General features: G+C 49.2%; 2 protein-coding genes across 4 annotated transcripts in view; one reads left to right on the top strand and one right to left on the bottom strand.

Annotated features, from left to right (window-relative positions):
* The window catches only part of MTOR (mechanistic target of rapamycin kinase), a 134098-nt gene extending 129613 nt beyond the window's left edge, over positions 1-4485 (bottom strand). For 2 of the 3 annotated variants that reach the window (XM_003989489.4, XM_045035087.1), the window contains exons 1-4: positions 4331-4485; positions 2183-2358; positions 1373-1481; positions 446-678 (exon numbers count right to left, since the gene is read on the bottom strand). In XM_003989489.4, coding sequence (XP_003989538.1) covers positions 446-678; positions 1373-1481; positions 2183-2344 — 504 coding nt within the window. In that variant the 5' untranslated portion in view covers positions 2345-2358; positions 4331-4485. The remainder of the gene's footprint in view (positions 1-445; positions 679-1372; positions 1482-2182; positions 2359-4330) is intronic. The other variant, XM_045035086.1, reaches the window with a different exon arrangement.
* Positions 4486-8528: 4043 nt separating this feature from the next.
* LOC105259936 (ubiA prenyltransferase domain-containing protein 1-like) lies at positions 8529-14849 on the top strand. Its single transcript, XM_023258124.2, has 2 exons — positions 8529-9261; positions 14656-14849. Exons 1-2 carry the CDS (start codon positions 8736-8738, stop codon positions 14847-14849), a joined length of 720 nt encoding a protein of 239 aa, XP_023113892.2. The 5' UTR covers positions 8529-8735.
* Positions 14850-14897: the final 48 nt, after the last annotated feature.

Consider the following 14897-nt stretch of genomic DNA (forward strand, 5'->3'; position numbering starts at 1 on the left):
TCCTCCTCCTAGTATTTCTGTGTTCCCATAGGACAGCAGAGAGACCTTGACAGAGACACTGATAGGATCACACAGATAGGACAGCTGTCTGGGGCTTTCGGAGCCTTTTGGCTTGTGATTTCGTCTGCCTGTGGCCAAGGGGGGAACCTTCTGCTCAGGAGGCAGTTTTGAGTCTAGAAGTCAGAGGTCCAGACAGCACCGCACTCAGGGCTGTGCCTATTGGGCCACAGAAGAGAACTTTCAAGTTTCCTCTTTGGGTACGGAGCTTGGGGCAAAAAGAGAAAGGGATTCAGGACAGAACCGAAGGTCCCTAAGAAGCACAGCGCCTCTGCCTGGAGCGTCCCCTCACCGCCTGCCTTTCAGGGACCCGAGCACGTGGTGCGGAGGACCCCGACAGGGCCCCCTTGCTCCCCGGCCAGCTGCATCCCTCCCCGCGGGCACTCACGGCTGCGTGTCTCCGGCCCTCGTTGCGGTCAGCGCCCAGCCACTCCAAGGCTCGCTTCACCTCGAACTCCACATACTCAGCTGTAAAAGTGTCGCCTGCCATGGCAAGGCGGCCAATGGCCTTGGATGCCATCTCCATGACAACTGGGTCATTAGAGGGGAGGAGGTTCCGAAGATAGTTAGCAAATCTGCCGATACGGGTGGCATTCCCGCCTTCCACTCCTATGAGGCTGGCTGGGAAAGACAGGAAGACAAAAGGTGAGGATGGGCACGTCCGGTCCCGGAGAGCACGCGGCCCTGACAGGAAGGTAGGTGCGTGACCCCTTCCTTCTGCTTTGAGTACCAAGCGCAACTTCCAGATGGGAAGGATGCAGACAATATTTTCATTTTAAGCAGCAGGTTTCACATCTGCGCCAGAACTACTTACATAAAGCAAAACAATCTTGTTTTAGGACACGTAATTTGTTTTCCCAAGAAGAAAAGGAGTAAAACGGAGAATGAATAATAATGCACCAGACCGGTCCCTGGGATGTGAAAATGACATGCTTTGTATCACTGTACCCCAACTTCGCCTTTCCATTTGTGAGCCCCGCTACGCCGAACTGCCCGACAGGGAAACCAGAGCCTGCAACGAGCCACACGGGGTGAGGGGGGAGAAAGCTGGCTTGCAGTCTCGGCTCAGGCACTGGCTCAGGCATTACGAAAGTTGCGTAATGGTTCTGAGACTCTGTATCTGAAGACATCAGCTGTGCCACCATCCCAGGACCGTTGCTAAGAATAAGTACACTGAAAGCCACAGGGCTCCTCAAAATTTCATGAAACAGGTAGGAACTCAGCATCTAGTAAGCAGCGGACGCAGGTGCAGTGGACACAGAGGTGACCGCCCTTCATTCCCAGTTGTCCCCGTCACCAGAGGCCCTGCCCTTACCTATGGCCAAGATGCCACCTTTCCTTTCATTGGCATCCGAGCTGGAAACCAGTTCAAAAATGTGATGGTTCAGCTGATCATAGAAGCGAGTAGACTCCTCTTGACTCATCTGCGGAAGAAGATGTACTCAGAACAACTTCTAATGTCTCCCTGATGCTGGGGGTGGGGGGGGGGGTGGCTCCCAAAGGTCAGGACTGAGAGGTGGCCAGCAGATCTGGCTCACGCCGAAGAGGACAGAACTACTGCCCACGTTTATAGCTGTAAACTGTTGAGCAGATGAACCCACAGCTCATTTGTATGTGGAACAAATGCCTGTTGAGTATCTACCCCATGGCAGGCCACATCCTGGGGTTACAAGGATGAGCAAGAGACACCGTCCAGACATCAAGCATGCTCTCTCTCTAGAAAGCCCCAGGCTACCAGCTCCTCAAACCCAGCCCGACTACGGTTATCAGATAGAGAGAACTGAAGGTCTGGAATATGGTGGGAAAACAAGCAAGAAAAGAAAAGAAAAGAAAAGAAAAGAAAAGAAAAGAAAAGAAAAGAAAAGAAGGAAGAAAGAAAGAAAGAAAGAAAAAGAAAGGAAAAGAAAAGAAAAGGAAAGAAAGAGAAAAGGAAAGGAGGAAGGAAGCACAGCATACGAAATGCCACAGAAATGTGTAGCCACTACAAAGGAACCGGCGCACCCTACAGACAGGAAAAATTGGGTGTCTTTGTTTTCCAAATCCTCACTCAGCCGTCAGAAGGAATCGAAACCAGTGCCGGTGCATTGAGGCCCAATACTCCCCGACAAAGCCCAGAAGCCCTGACCTCTCGAAGCTCCATGGTGACATAGTGCTGGAGCTCCTTGGCAGCTTTGGCCCTGGTCTCCTCATTCCGGCTCTTCAGGCCGCTGGCAAACTGCTGCAGGACGCTCACGTTGCTGGACGTGGTGGTGGCTGTGGTGGCGGTGGCAGGTCCGGTTCCCAGCATCTTGACCTGAGGTTCTTTGGAGAGAAACTTCCCTCAATATTTTGCATAACAAACTATGGTGTCATGAATATATTTATGGTGCCCGTTCCTCAACACGGATCTCCTCTCTGCCTGTTGTCGGCGGGTGGGGGGGGGGATCCTAAAAAGGTTGGGAGACCTCACTGAGGAATGTAGAGAAAGCCTTGATTCATTCATTCCACAATGACTGGTGTTTAAAAGAGGCGGGGGGGGGGGGGCGCCTGGGTGGCTCTGTCGGTTAAGCGTCCGATTCGTGATTTCGGCTTTGGGTCTTGATCTCGCGGGTTCAAGCCCCACATCGGGCTCTGTGCTGACAGTGTGGAGCCTGCTTGGGATTCTCTTCCTGCCTCAGAATAAATAAATAGACTTAAAAAAAAAAAAAAAAAGAGGCAGTATAGCAGACAGGGTTAAATTGTGGGCTCTGAAGCCAGACTACCTGGGTTCGAATCCAGTCCAAAATTATGTACTAAATTACAGATTAAGTGAGTTAATAAATGTTAAAAAGTGCTTCAGTGCCAGGCACACAGTGAGTTCTTAATAACCGTTAGCTGTTATTACCATGACCAGCGCCAAAATCAAGAGTCAGATGCTTCTCCAACCGAGCCACCCGGTTGCCCCCATAAATGTATAATTTTAAATCTCCTGGCAACCATATCAAAAAGACGCAAAAAGAAACAGATGAAATTAATACATTTCTTAAATCCAATAGATGCAAAATATCATTTCAACATGTTACCAACATAAAAATTACTGATGTACTTTCCGTTCTCTTTTTGTACTGTGCATTTTCCACTCAGGGCAACCTCAACTTCAACTAGTCACATTTCAGATGCTCTAAGCCACCTGTGGCTGGTGGTTATGATATTGGACGGTGCCGTTCTCTTAAGTACCAGTACTTGGAATGTGAGCTAAAAGAGACTGATTCATTCCTGAGATCACTCATTCGTTCCTCAATTATATACTGTCCCTCCTCTCAGTTGAGCTTACAGTCTAGAGGGAAATACAAATAATCAGGCAACCACCATAAAGTGGCCATAACAGGGCTCAGCCCAGACTGCTGCGGGAGGAACACATATAACCGGTCCGAGGTATGTCCACATTATATTAGAACACCAATTTTTCCAAAATTCTTATTTTTGAAATTATCTGTGAGATGCAGAGAAAAAAAAATTAGGGAATAATTCGTTTTGTAAGGCTTTTAAGTACTTCAATGCCAAGAAAAAGGCTACAGAAGGAAATGTCATCCTTCAGGGGAGAGGAAACCCAAGGATCCCTGATGAGAAAACTAGGAAGGGGTGTGTGCCCCGCCTCTGCGATGAGGGGGAGGGAGGCTGGCAAGGAATTCTCATTCTCAGGAAGAAACCGGAGTATCTTCACAGGGTCTAAGGCCCACAGGCCCATCTGCTCCAGGCAGAATTCAACTAAAATACTTGTGAGTCCAATATCCTAAGAGTCTTGGTGACGGCTGGCAGAAGTTAAAGTTGGGGTGGCTGAAACTGGAGATGGGGGTGGGGGTGGGGAGGGCAGAGAGGATGAAACCCCAGGATGGAACCCAGCTCAGTTCTGGGGACTGGGTCCTTGAGAGGTTCCCAGGGTGCAGTGCAAGGGGCACACACGGACGTTGCTCCTCTCTGAGGACAACCTGTAGGTGGCTCGGAAGATGGGGTGACTGCGGGGCATGGAGACCCAAAGGCGCCCGGCGGTACCGGAGCTGATGGGCCGCCCTTCGCCGCGCCAGGGACACACAGCAGGCTGAGGGGTCCGGGGGTCTCCTGGGGGTCCGGAAGGAGGTGGGTGCTGCCTCGCCGGGTGGGGGTTAAGGGCTCAGACGGCGCCCAAGTCCGTAGGGACCTCACGGACCAGACGGGCGACTTCCCGGCACCCCCCCTCCCCCCCAACGGACCAGGCTGACCCTGGGTCTGGAGATTCCTCCACCTTAGAGGGGTCGGTGCCAGGCCCCAGACTCACCGCGCGGCTTCGGCCAAGGCCTCGGCTGCCGCCACCTGTGCGGGTACCGCCGCTTCAGGCCCCGGCCCCACCACCCGCCTTCCCCGCTGTCCTCTAAGCCGGGCGGGAGGGAGGGCGGACTCCTAGCGCTGAGGACCAATCGCCAGGCGCAAGGAGAAGATGGACTGGAAGGCAGACCAATAGAAACGAAGGAGAAGTGAGGCCTGGGACCCGGCTTCTCTAGGGGGCGGGGACTGTTCAAATAGACAAACCACGCGGCCAGTGGCAGACGAAAGGAGGCTTAAAAGAGGACTGCGTCCACTTGGGAGAACCAATCGCTCGTGAGTTGATTTCTGCCACTTCCACGCGCACATCCGGTGCATCGCTACTATTATTCCCCGCTGCATCGACACTGTGGCCGTCCGGATCCTGGTGTGTGGGTACCGCTGTAACCAGGGTGTGAGCGACGTGGTGCCCTGTCTTTAAGAGAGCAAAGATGTAGAATTTTGGGACCAGCGCTAATTATGCACCCGTGATTTCTCTTCTTTGAAATGCAATGTGCGTTTAAAAGCGTTTTTAGTTAGAATTTCCCAGTTTTCCAAAATTACCTAGCTCACAAGATCATTCCCATAACCAAGTTTTAACTGAATGACCTACTCCTAAATAAATAGTTTTAAAGCAACATCACTTAAAAACATCCAGGGGCTCCTGGGTAGTTCAGGGGGTGGAGCCTGTGACTCTTGATCTAGGATCCTGAGTTCAAGCCCCACCTTGGATGTGGAGCTTACTTTTAAAAATTAAAATAATTAATTAAAAACATATTTTCAAACAGTCAATGGCAAAAATGGCATTTGACGGCATTGTGCTCCTCGCTGACAGTGCGGAACCTGCTTGGGATTCTCTCTTTCTCTGCCCCCTCCCTGCTTGTGTAGGTGCGCTCGCGCTCTCTCTCTCTCTCTCTCAAAATAAACATTTTTAAAAATACAAGCTGTACAACAATAGAAGTATAATATAACCCCTTATGAAGCATTTATATATTTCTTATGTGTCTATTCAGGGCGGGGGTGGGGGAGGGATATGCAACTAAGATGCAATGAAATACGGAGAGGGCCTATTTTTTCCTTTATCCATTACCATCAATTACTTGTGTAATAAAAAGAAGTGTCTAAAATACCATATGACCTCATTTGTGGAATTTAAGAAGCAAAACAGATAAACATATGGAAAGAAGGAGAGAGAGGGAAACAAATCATAAGAGACTCTTTAGGATAGAGAACAGACTGAGGGTTGATGGAGGAAGGTGGATGGGGGATGGGCTAAATGGGTGATGGGTAGTAAGGAGGGCACTTGCAATGAGCCTTGGGTGTTGTATGCTAAGTGATAAATCACTAAATTCTACTGAAAACAATATTATATGATATGTTAACTAACTAGAATTTATTTTTTTTTAACTTTTTTTCAACGTTTATTTATTTTTGGGACAGAGAGAGACAGAGCATGAACGGGGGAGGGGCAGAGAGAGAGGGAGACACAGAATCCAAAACAGGCTCCAGGCTCTGAGCCATCAGCCCAGGGCCCGATGCGGGGCTCGAACTCACGGACCGCGAGATCATGACCTGGCTCAAGTCGGACGCTTAACCGACTGCGCCACCCAGGCGCCCCTAGAATTTAGATAAAAATTTGAAAGGAAAGAAAGAAGTGTCCATTGTAGATATTTAAGTTTCCAGAAGTTCTGAAATGCCAAATTAAAGAGGTTTGGCAATATTCTGTGGCTAACAAAACACGTTGGCAGATTCTCTTTTTATACGTACTCCTATTTTCCCTTTTGGTTACTATCTGTACTGTTCTGCACTTTTAACAATTTTAGTAGATCTTGGAGATGTTTCTTAGCTTATAGAAAGCTCCCTTGTTCTTTTGTTATTATATAGGTACATAGTATTTCATCACATGGATGTATGGTAATTTATTTTTCCAGTCCTCTGTTGATGGACACTTGTATTCTTGCTATTACTAATGATGCAGCAAAGAATGCTTTTGTACATATATAATATTTCCCCTGGAAGCTATACCAAATAAATACCCAGAAATCAGATTACAGGGTCAGAGGGTAAATGCATGTATAATCGACAGACATTCTCATATTGTTCTCTATAAGGGAGGTACTAATTTTCATTTCCACCCGCAATATATGAGATTTTTGCCACCCTAAGTTGTGATAAGGCCCTGTTTTCTAACTAACAATCACGTGGTTTTATAACAACAGTAAGCAATACATATGTAGGTCTCTTTTCAGTTTACGAAGAGCTTTCTTATCATGTTAAAATGGTAAGTAATATTTATTGAGCACTTACAAAGTATCAGGCATTTTGGTAGACATTATAAAGTAGTGGTTAAAAGCAGCTTGGAGTCTAACTGAATCTGAAACTTTGCTCCAACATTTACTAGCTATACGACCAGGTACTTAATCTCCTTATACCTATTTATTTATCATAAAACCAAAGAGATTATAATGCACTTACCTCCGTAAGTAGTGTGGTGGGGTTAAATGTTAACATATGTAAAGTACCTAAAACCCTCTATGACGCATGTGAGCAGTCAATAAATTCTATCACTGTTATTCTTGAACATTGAGGCATTCAACATTCTTGAACTGGGAGGCATGTTGTTGTATATTGTTCAGACTTTACACGTGAGTAAACTGAGAGAGGGATTAGGTTACAGAATTGGTAAACGATGGAGCCAGGGTTTTGATATATCTGCTTCTTCCTCTTGTCCAACTTGGCATCAGAGGACACTTGGGTCTGGCCAGCATCACGGGTATGTGCTAGGTAGTAGAGATGTAAATATTTAACAACCAGCTAGCTGATAAGGTGGGGGTGGGGGGAGGGACATGTTGGTATGTTTGTATGTACAAGGGCTGGCTTTGGGGCTGTGTGAGGTTGTATTGCTCTTAATGAAACTCTTAATGCTTTTTGACCAAGGGGCTGCACATTTTTATTTTGCACTAGGCACCAAAATTATGGAGTTTGTCCCGCGTCCATATATGCTACGTGCATATTATAACTGTCACCGATATAAAGGATGTATCTAGCACGTAACTTCTAAGTAATAATAAAATGCACAATGCTTTTCATTGCAAATTCCATATGGCCAATTGATTCTAACAGGATGCGTCTTTTGGATATCATATAACCTCCCAAGCTGGGAGAGATGAGTGGTAGCCCGTCATTATATCATATTTCCACAATGCCATAGACAACAGACAAAAGAAACAAATGGTAACATGGAGTGAGATAATTGGGAAGTAATGAGTTTTGTTAACTTTGTTTTAAATATAATTTATCTAATTGTAAGTTTGTACAATTTAATTTTTAATAATGGCTGTGCTTAATGACGGGCTCAGAAAATTCCTGAAAATTTAACAGTTGGCTCCCTCCAGCGAGAATGAGCTACGGCTATGGCCCAGAAGCTTCCAGAAGGCGGGCAATGAAGAGCCAAAGCTGGCCACCAGACAGAGTGGGGAGGAAGACGGTTATTTGCATGAATAAGTGAGTAACCTAGAGTATGGATAAAAAGGCAGGCAGGACAGTACATGGCAAATGGTAATCGTTCACAATAAAAAGCGGGAATTATTGCCGTGGTGATTATTACTAGAGCTAATAATTTCTTAGATATCATTTCCCATTTCAGAGCTTCGTTTCCCATTTAAAAAGTGGGAGGTAATTCTACCTGTTTCATTGCCCTCGATGCCCTCCCTGATTTTTGTCCATTTTGTTCACTGCTGCCTAGCATAGTAAGTGCTCAAAAAATACTCGTTGAATGAAAAAAATGAGTGAGTCCTATTTTGGTGAATGGAAGCTCTAGGTAAGTTCCTGTGATGCTGAGGCTGTTTCCTGCGAGTCTGGGGGTAGCTGAGGACCTCGGACCCCCGGCGGGAGAGGGGCTTGGCCGCCGGGTCGCCGCTCCGCCCCGGCACGCAAGGCTCCGCCCCGGCCCGCCAGGCCACGCCCCCGGCCCGCCAGGCCCCGCCCCCGGCCCCGCCCCGGCCCCGGCCGCGCAAGCACCGGCCGGGCCCGCGCGGTCGGTCCCTGTTTCCGGGCGGGCCTTCGGAGGCTGGCGCACAAGATGGTGGCTCCAGTATCCTAAGGCGCGTGGCCGCAGTTCGGCCTTGGGCTCTACCGCGGACTGAGGTCCAGAGACAGGTTTCGCCCAGGTGACAGGAGGTCGGGGCGGTGCCGTCGGGCCTCGTGGGCTGCCTGGTTGGCTCGGTGCTGCCCCCGGGGCCCGCCCGCCGCCTCCCCAGCCTTGCCCCGGGGCGGAATCGAAGGAAGGGCAGGTCCGGCTGCCCCGCCCCTCTTCCCGCTGAACTGTAGCTGTGCCGTGGGTGGCTCACTATTAACTTTGGCTTCAGCCACGTGCAGCTTCCATGGCGGCCTCTCAGGTTCCGGGGGAGATTAACATACAGGCGGGAGAGACGGCCAAGGTCGGGGACAGGGACCTGCTGGGGAACGACTGTCCGGAGCAGGACAGGCTTCCCCAACGCTCCTGGAGGCAGAAATGCGCCTCCTACGTGCTGGCCCTGCGGCCTTGGAGCTTCAGTGCCTCACTTACCCCGGTGGCCTTGGGCAGTGCCCTGGCCTACAGATCCCAGGGCGTCCTGGATCCCAGGCTGCTGGTGGGCTGTGCCGTGGCCGTCCTGGCCGTGCACGGGGCTGGCAATTTGGTCAACACTTACTATGACTTTTCCAAGGGCATTGACCACAAAAAGAGTGATGACAGGACCCTGGTGGACCGAATCTTGGAGCCCCAGGATGTTGTCCGGTTTGGAGTCTTCCTCTACACCCTGGGCTGTGTCTGTGCCGCTTGTCTCTACTACCTGTCCCCTCTGAAACTGGAGCACTTGGCTCTCATCTACTTTGGAGGCCTGTCTGGCTCCTTTCTCTACACGGGAGGTAAGAATTGGCCTGTTTTCCTGACTGCGTGTACGGGAAACTGCTGGTTTGCATCGGAGTTTCAGGGCTGGAGAAGAGGTTCCAAAGGTTCTTCTCTGAGTTAGGCCATTTATGTGAAACCTGTAACGTGTAGGTCATGCGGACTTTTTGAAAACAGTGGTGACTTGAGAAGATCCCAGCTGGGCTTATGGATGGTAGGAATCACAGAATCACGTGTATGTAAATTTTTCTATTTGGTTTTCTTTCGATGGTCGTATCTTAGGAGGCCACGGTTTCAAATTTTAGAGGAATTAAATTTGAAGAACTCAGAATTATACAGCTAATTACTGGCAGCTAGTTTGCTGTGTGACTCCTTACAACAGGCTGATTAAGGTAGTGATGGGCAGGTGGTCAAGTCCTACGTATTGAGCACCTATTATGTGCCAAGCACTGTTCTGTGTGAACCCAGGAGTCGCAGATCCCTGCCCTTGTGGAAGTTATTTCATAGATCTTGAGGAGACCTGGAAAATAAAAATAATAAATTATATTTAGGATGACCAATGTCCTGGTTTGCTCAGGACTTGAGGTGGTTCCCAAGATGCTGGACTTTTGGTGTTGAAATCGGGAAAGTTCCAGGTAAGTCCCGATGAGTTGGTACCCTGGTCATCGTATATGAAGATATTATTAGTGCTATGGGGAAAATATAAGTAGGGCAAGGAAGGAGGGCATAGCTGACTGTTTGAAGTAGTTTGATCAGGGTAGGCCTCATCAAAAAGGTAATGTGAGCACAGATAGAAGGAAGTTGGCTAAGCATGTATCTAGAGGAGGGATGTTTCAAATCTTGGCATAGCAGTTACCAAAGGCCTTAAGGCAGGAGTGTGCTTCAAAGTTTAAGGAACCGCAAGAGTCCGGTATTGAGTGAGGGAGTGAGTAAAAAGGTAAAACCAGAGAGAAGTATGTTTGGGGAGGCAGAGAAGCACAGAGATTATGGAGACCTTCATGTTTTCAAAGAATCAGTCTGGGGGCGCCTGGGTGGCGCAGTCGGTTAAGCGTCCGACTTGAGCCAGGTCACGATCTCGCGGTCCGTGAGTTCGAGCCCCGCGTCAGGCTCTGGGCTGATGGCTCGGAGCCTGGAGCCTGTTTCCGATTCTGTGTCTCCCTCTCTCTCTGCCCCTCCCCCGTTCATGCTCTGTCTCTCTCTGTCCCCAAAATAAATAAACGTTGAAAAAAAAAATTAAATTAAAAGAATCAGTCTGGGTGCGGTATTGAGAACGGGTAAAGGTGAGTGGGCGAGGACGGAAGCAAAAAGGTGAGGCTGTTCCGCAATCCAGGCAAGAGAGGTTTGGTGGCCTGGATGAGGGTGGTAGTGGAGAAGGGAGGACGTAGTCAGATTCTGAATATATTTGGACATATTTGGAAGGTGAACAGGGTTTGCTGATGGATGAGATACAAGGCAGGAGAGAGACAGGGGAATCCAACATCACTCAGAGGTTTGGGCCTGAGCACTTGAAATGATGGACTTGATGTCAAGGGAGCTAGAGAAGGATGAAGACAGGTTTGGGGGGGGAGACTCCCAGAAAACTGGGAGACTGGCTTGGGACATCTTAATGTATTAGATCTCCAAGTGGAGATGTCCAGATGGCTGGCCGGATATAAGCACCTGAGTTCCAAGGAGAAGCCTCAACTGCAGATGCAGATATTTGGGAGTCTCTGGCACAGAGATAAAGTTGTGTGACTGGATGAGATCACCAGAGGAAAGAGTGGCGATAGACACCCATGGAGACCAGGACTGCGACCTGGGGCACTCTGATGTGAAGAGGGGGAGAGAAGAAGGAAGGGGTGGGGAGACTAGGACAGAGCAACCAGCTGTGAACAGCTCTGTGAAGGAAATCAGTAGGGTGCTGTGGTAGACCGTGCATGGGGCGGTGGTGAAGAGGCCCTTGAAGGATAAGGAGCAAGCTACAGGGCAGAGTAACTGGGTCTGATTTGGGAGCGAGTCCTTCAGGGCTGGAGGAGTAGCGCATGCTGAGTCCTTCAGGGCTGGAGAAGTAGCGCATGCTAATGCCCTGGGGTCAGGGAGAGCTCAGCGTGCTTTAGGATCCATGAAAGGCCAGTGTGATGGAGAGGGAGAGCGAGGTACTGTTGGGGAGGCCACTCAGGGCTGGATCATTCTGGCCTCACAGGGCCTCTGGCTCCCCTGCTAGTTAGTTGTTCCTTACTCCCAGCCTCCAGCTTCAGTCCTTGGACCCCTTTCCTCTAACTCCATCCACTCTCCGGCTGCTTTTAGCCAGTCTCATGGCTTCATATGCCATCTGTTAACCTGGTGACTCTCAAAGGTGTTCCTCTGTTCCAGATTTCTCCACTCAACCCCAGACTCGCCTAACTTCTCCCTCAGTAGCTTCTCCCCAAGATCTCACAGGCATCTCAAGCCCGTTGTGTCTGAAACCAAAGCCCTGATCGCCCCTAAGAATCCTGTCCTGCTCCCCACCTCTCCCCATCTCATTCCGTGGCAGCTTCCTCCTTCCAGTTCTTCAGGCTAAAAGTCACGGGCATCATCCTTGGCCCTTCCTTCTCCCATCCAGTCCATCAGCAAATCCTGTTGACTCCACTTTCAAAATGCATTTGGGATCTGGCTGCGTCCCACCACCTCCGGCCACCGCTGTCGTCTCCTCAAAAATGGCAGCAGGTTCTTTATCGATATGCCTTTCAGGGTGCTCCCAAATCAGAGCTGGAGTAGTCCTGTGAAAACATGAGGCAGCGACATCAGTCCTCTGCTCAGAATTTTCTTTTTTTTTTTTAATTTTTTTTTTCAACGTTTTTATTTATTTTTGGGACAGAGAGAGACAGAGCATGAACGGGGGAGGGGCAGAGAGAGAGGGAGACACAGAATCGGAAACAGGCTCCAGGCTCCGAGCCATCAGCCCAGAGCCTGACGCGGGGCTCGAACTCACGGACCGCTCTGCTCAGAATTTTCTAATGGCTCCCATCTTGTTCAGAGGAAAGGCCGGGGTCCTCACAGTGACCCCCGGGACAGTGCCTTATCTGTTTCCCTCTCCCCTCCCTCCAGCTCTCTGACCTGCCCCCTTCTTCCTTCTTGCTCATCATGCTCCGGTCACACTGTCCTCTTGGCTCTTTCTGGTACAGGCAGGACATGCTGTACCTTTGTAGATCCTTTTCCTTGGCTTGGAACCCCCTTACCCCTTCTGTCTGCTGGATTCACTTTCTGACCTCCCACCCATTTGCTCACGTCTGCTGTTTTGTGAGGCTTTACTTTCTACCCTGTTTAAACTTACAAACAAAGTTTTTGCAGCAGATAAAAATAAAATGCAGTAAAGTAAAATAAAAGTGTCTGCGCACACACACACACACACACCCACACACACACACACACACACACACCCCCTGTGTTTTCCCCCAAAGTACCTTTCCTATTTTCTGTTTTCCTTCACAGCACATACTACTCCTTTTTACAAATTTTTATTTTTTTTTATTTTAGAGAGCATGAGCAGGGGAGGGGACAGAGAGAGAGAGAGAGAGAGAGGGAGGGAGGGAGGGAGAGAATCTTAAGCAGGCTCCACGCTCAGTGCAGAGCCCAGAGTAGGGCTCGATCCCACGACCCTGGGATCGTGACCTGAGCTGAAATCAAGAGTCAGACGCTCAACTGACTGAGCCACCTAGACGCCCCACAGTTCATACTACTTCTAACATACCAGACTTTGTTAATTGTCTTCCCCTTAAAACTGTAAGCTCCCTGGGATTAGGGATTTGGATCTCTGTTCTTTCTGAACGCGTGGCACCCAGAACACTGCCTGGCATATACTCAGTACTTAATATCCATTGAATGAACAAACGGGGAGACACGGAAAAGTATTGAGCATATTATGTAATGATATGATTTATGGTTTTTTTTTTTTTTTAAACCATTGGCGTTTATTGATATAATTTGCTTACCGTGAAATGCACAGTTCTCAAGTGTTACCGTTTGAGGAATTTCGACAAATGCAGGCAGTTGTATAACCCACACCCTGTAATGATACAGAACATTTCCGTGACTCAAAAACTTACTTCTCCGTCAATTTCCACTCTCCCCAACCCTATCCAGAGGCCACCACTATTTGATTTCTTTCACATAGATTGTTTTGCCTGGTGTGGAACCTTATATAAGTGGAATCACTCAGTATGAATCCTTGTGCCTGGTGTCTTTGCTCAGCGTGGTGGTCTTGAGTAGTTCCTTTTTAAGTGCTGAGTAGTATCCATTGTGTGGACATACCACAATTTGTTTATCCTTTCTCCTGTTCAGAGACATTTGGATTGTGTCCCTAGTTTGGCTTTTATGCCTGAGCATTCATGTTTAAGTGCCTGATCATTCATGTTTTTTTTTATTTTTTTTATTTTTTTAATGTTTATTTATTTTTGAGACAGAGAGAGACAGAGCATGAACGGGGAAGGGGCAGAGAGAGAGGGAGACACAGAATCGGAAACAGGCTCCAGGCTCTGAGCCATCAGCCCAGAGCCCGACGCGGGGCTTGAACCCATGAACTGTGAGATCATGACCTGAGCCGAAGTCGGACGCTTAACCGACTGAGCCACCCAGGCACCCCTGAGCATTCATGTTTAAGCCTTCCTCTGAATATTTGTTTTCATTTTTCTTGGATGAATGCCTAGGAATGGAATTGCTGGGGTCATAGGGTAGATGAATGTTGAACTTTATGGGAAGCTGCCAAAGCATTTTCTTTTCTTTCTTTTTTTTTTTAAGTAGGCTTTATGCCCCCTGGGGAGCCCGACGTGGGGCTTGAACTCATGACCACCCACCCCCACCCCCAGCCCGAGATGAAGACCTGAGCCTCATGAGATCTAGAGTCGGGACGCTTAACCGACTGAGCCATCCAGGCGCCCTGCCAAAGCGTTTTCTAAAGTGGTTGTACTATTACTTACATTCCCACTGGCAATGTTTAAGAGTTCCATTTACTCCACGTCCTTGCCAACGTTTTGATTTATGTTCTGACAAATTCATTCTGGCCGCCGTGTGGAGAACTTATCCAGTCTTTCACTGTGTTGGCTCATTTGGAAAATGGTGGTGGGAAGGTCCGAGGTGGGCCGCATTCTGAAGCAGGTGGAGCGCGTGAGCCCTGGGCCGTCCGTCCGTCCGACTCTTAGGAAGCAGCTTTCTCCCCAAGGGCTCTATCGTTTTCTTGTGTCAGATAACCTCAAGAAGGCTACCAGACCTGTCTCGGCTCTCGAGTGGGTTTGTGGTTGGTTTTTGTGTGGGACCTGTTCAAGGTGGGGGGCCTATCTTTGCAGGCCTAGGTTTCATTCCACGTTGCTCACATCACTTTTGCCCGGTGATCGAAGGGGATGTTCTTGGGTAATTAGCCAGCTGTCAAGGCTGTAGAGCTGTTGTGTTTTCTTCCGTAGCTACAGCCCTGACATCCACCTGGAGAGCTGGGCATGGAAGCAAAAGAAGAGTGGGCCTCGTGGGCTGCCCGGTGGGCTCGGTGCTGCCCCCGGGGGCCCGCCCGCCGCCTCCCCAGCCTTGCCCCGGGGCGGAATCGAAGGAAGGGCAGGTCCCGCCGCCCCCGCCCCGCCCCTCTTCGCCCGCTGAGCGGTAGCTGTGCCGTGGGTGGCTCACTATTAACTTTGGCTTCAGCCACGTGCAG

The sequence above is a fragment of the Felis catus genome, chromosome C1 (assembly GCF_018350175.1).
Source record: "Felis catus isolate Fca126 chromosome C1, F.catus_Fca126_mat1.0, whole genome shotgun sequence".
In the NCBI taxonomy this organism is placed as follows: domain Eukaryota; kingdom Metazoa; phylum Chordata; class Mammalia; order Carnivora; family Felidae; genus Felis; species Felis catus.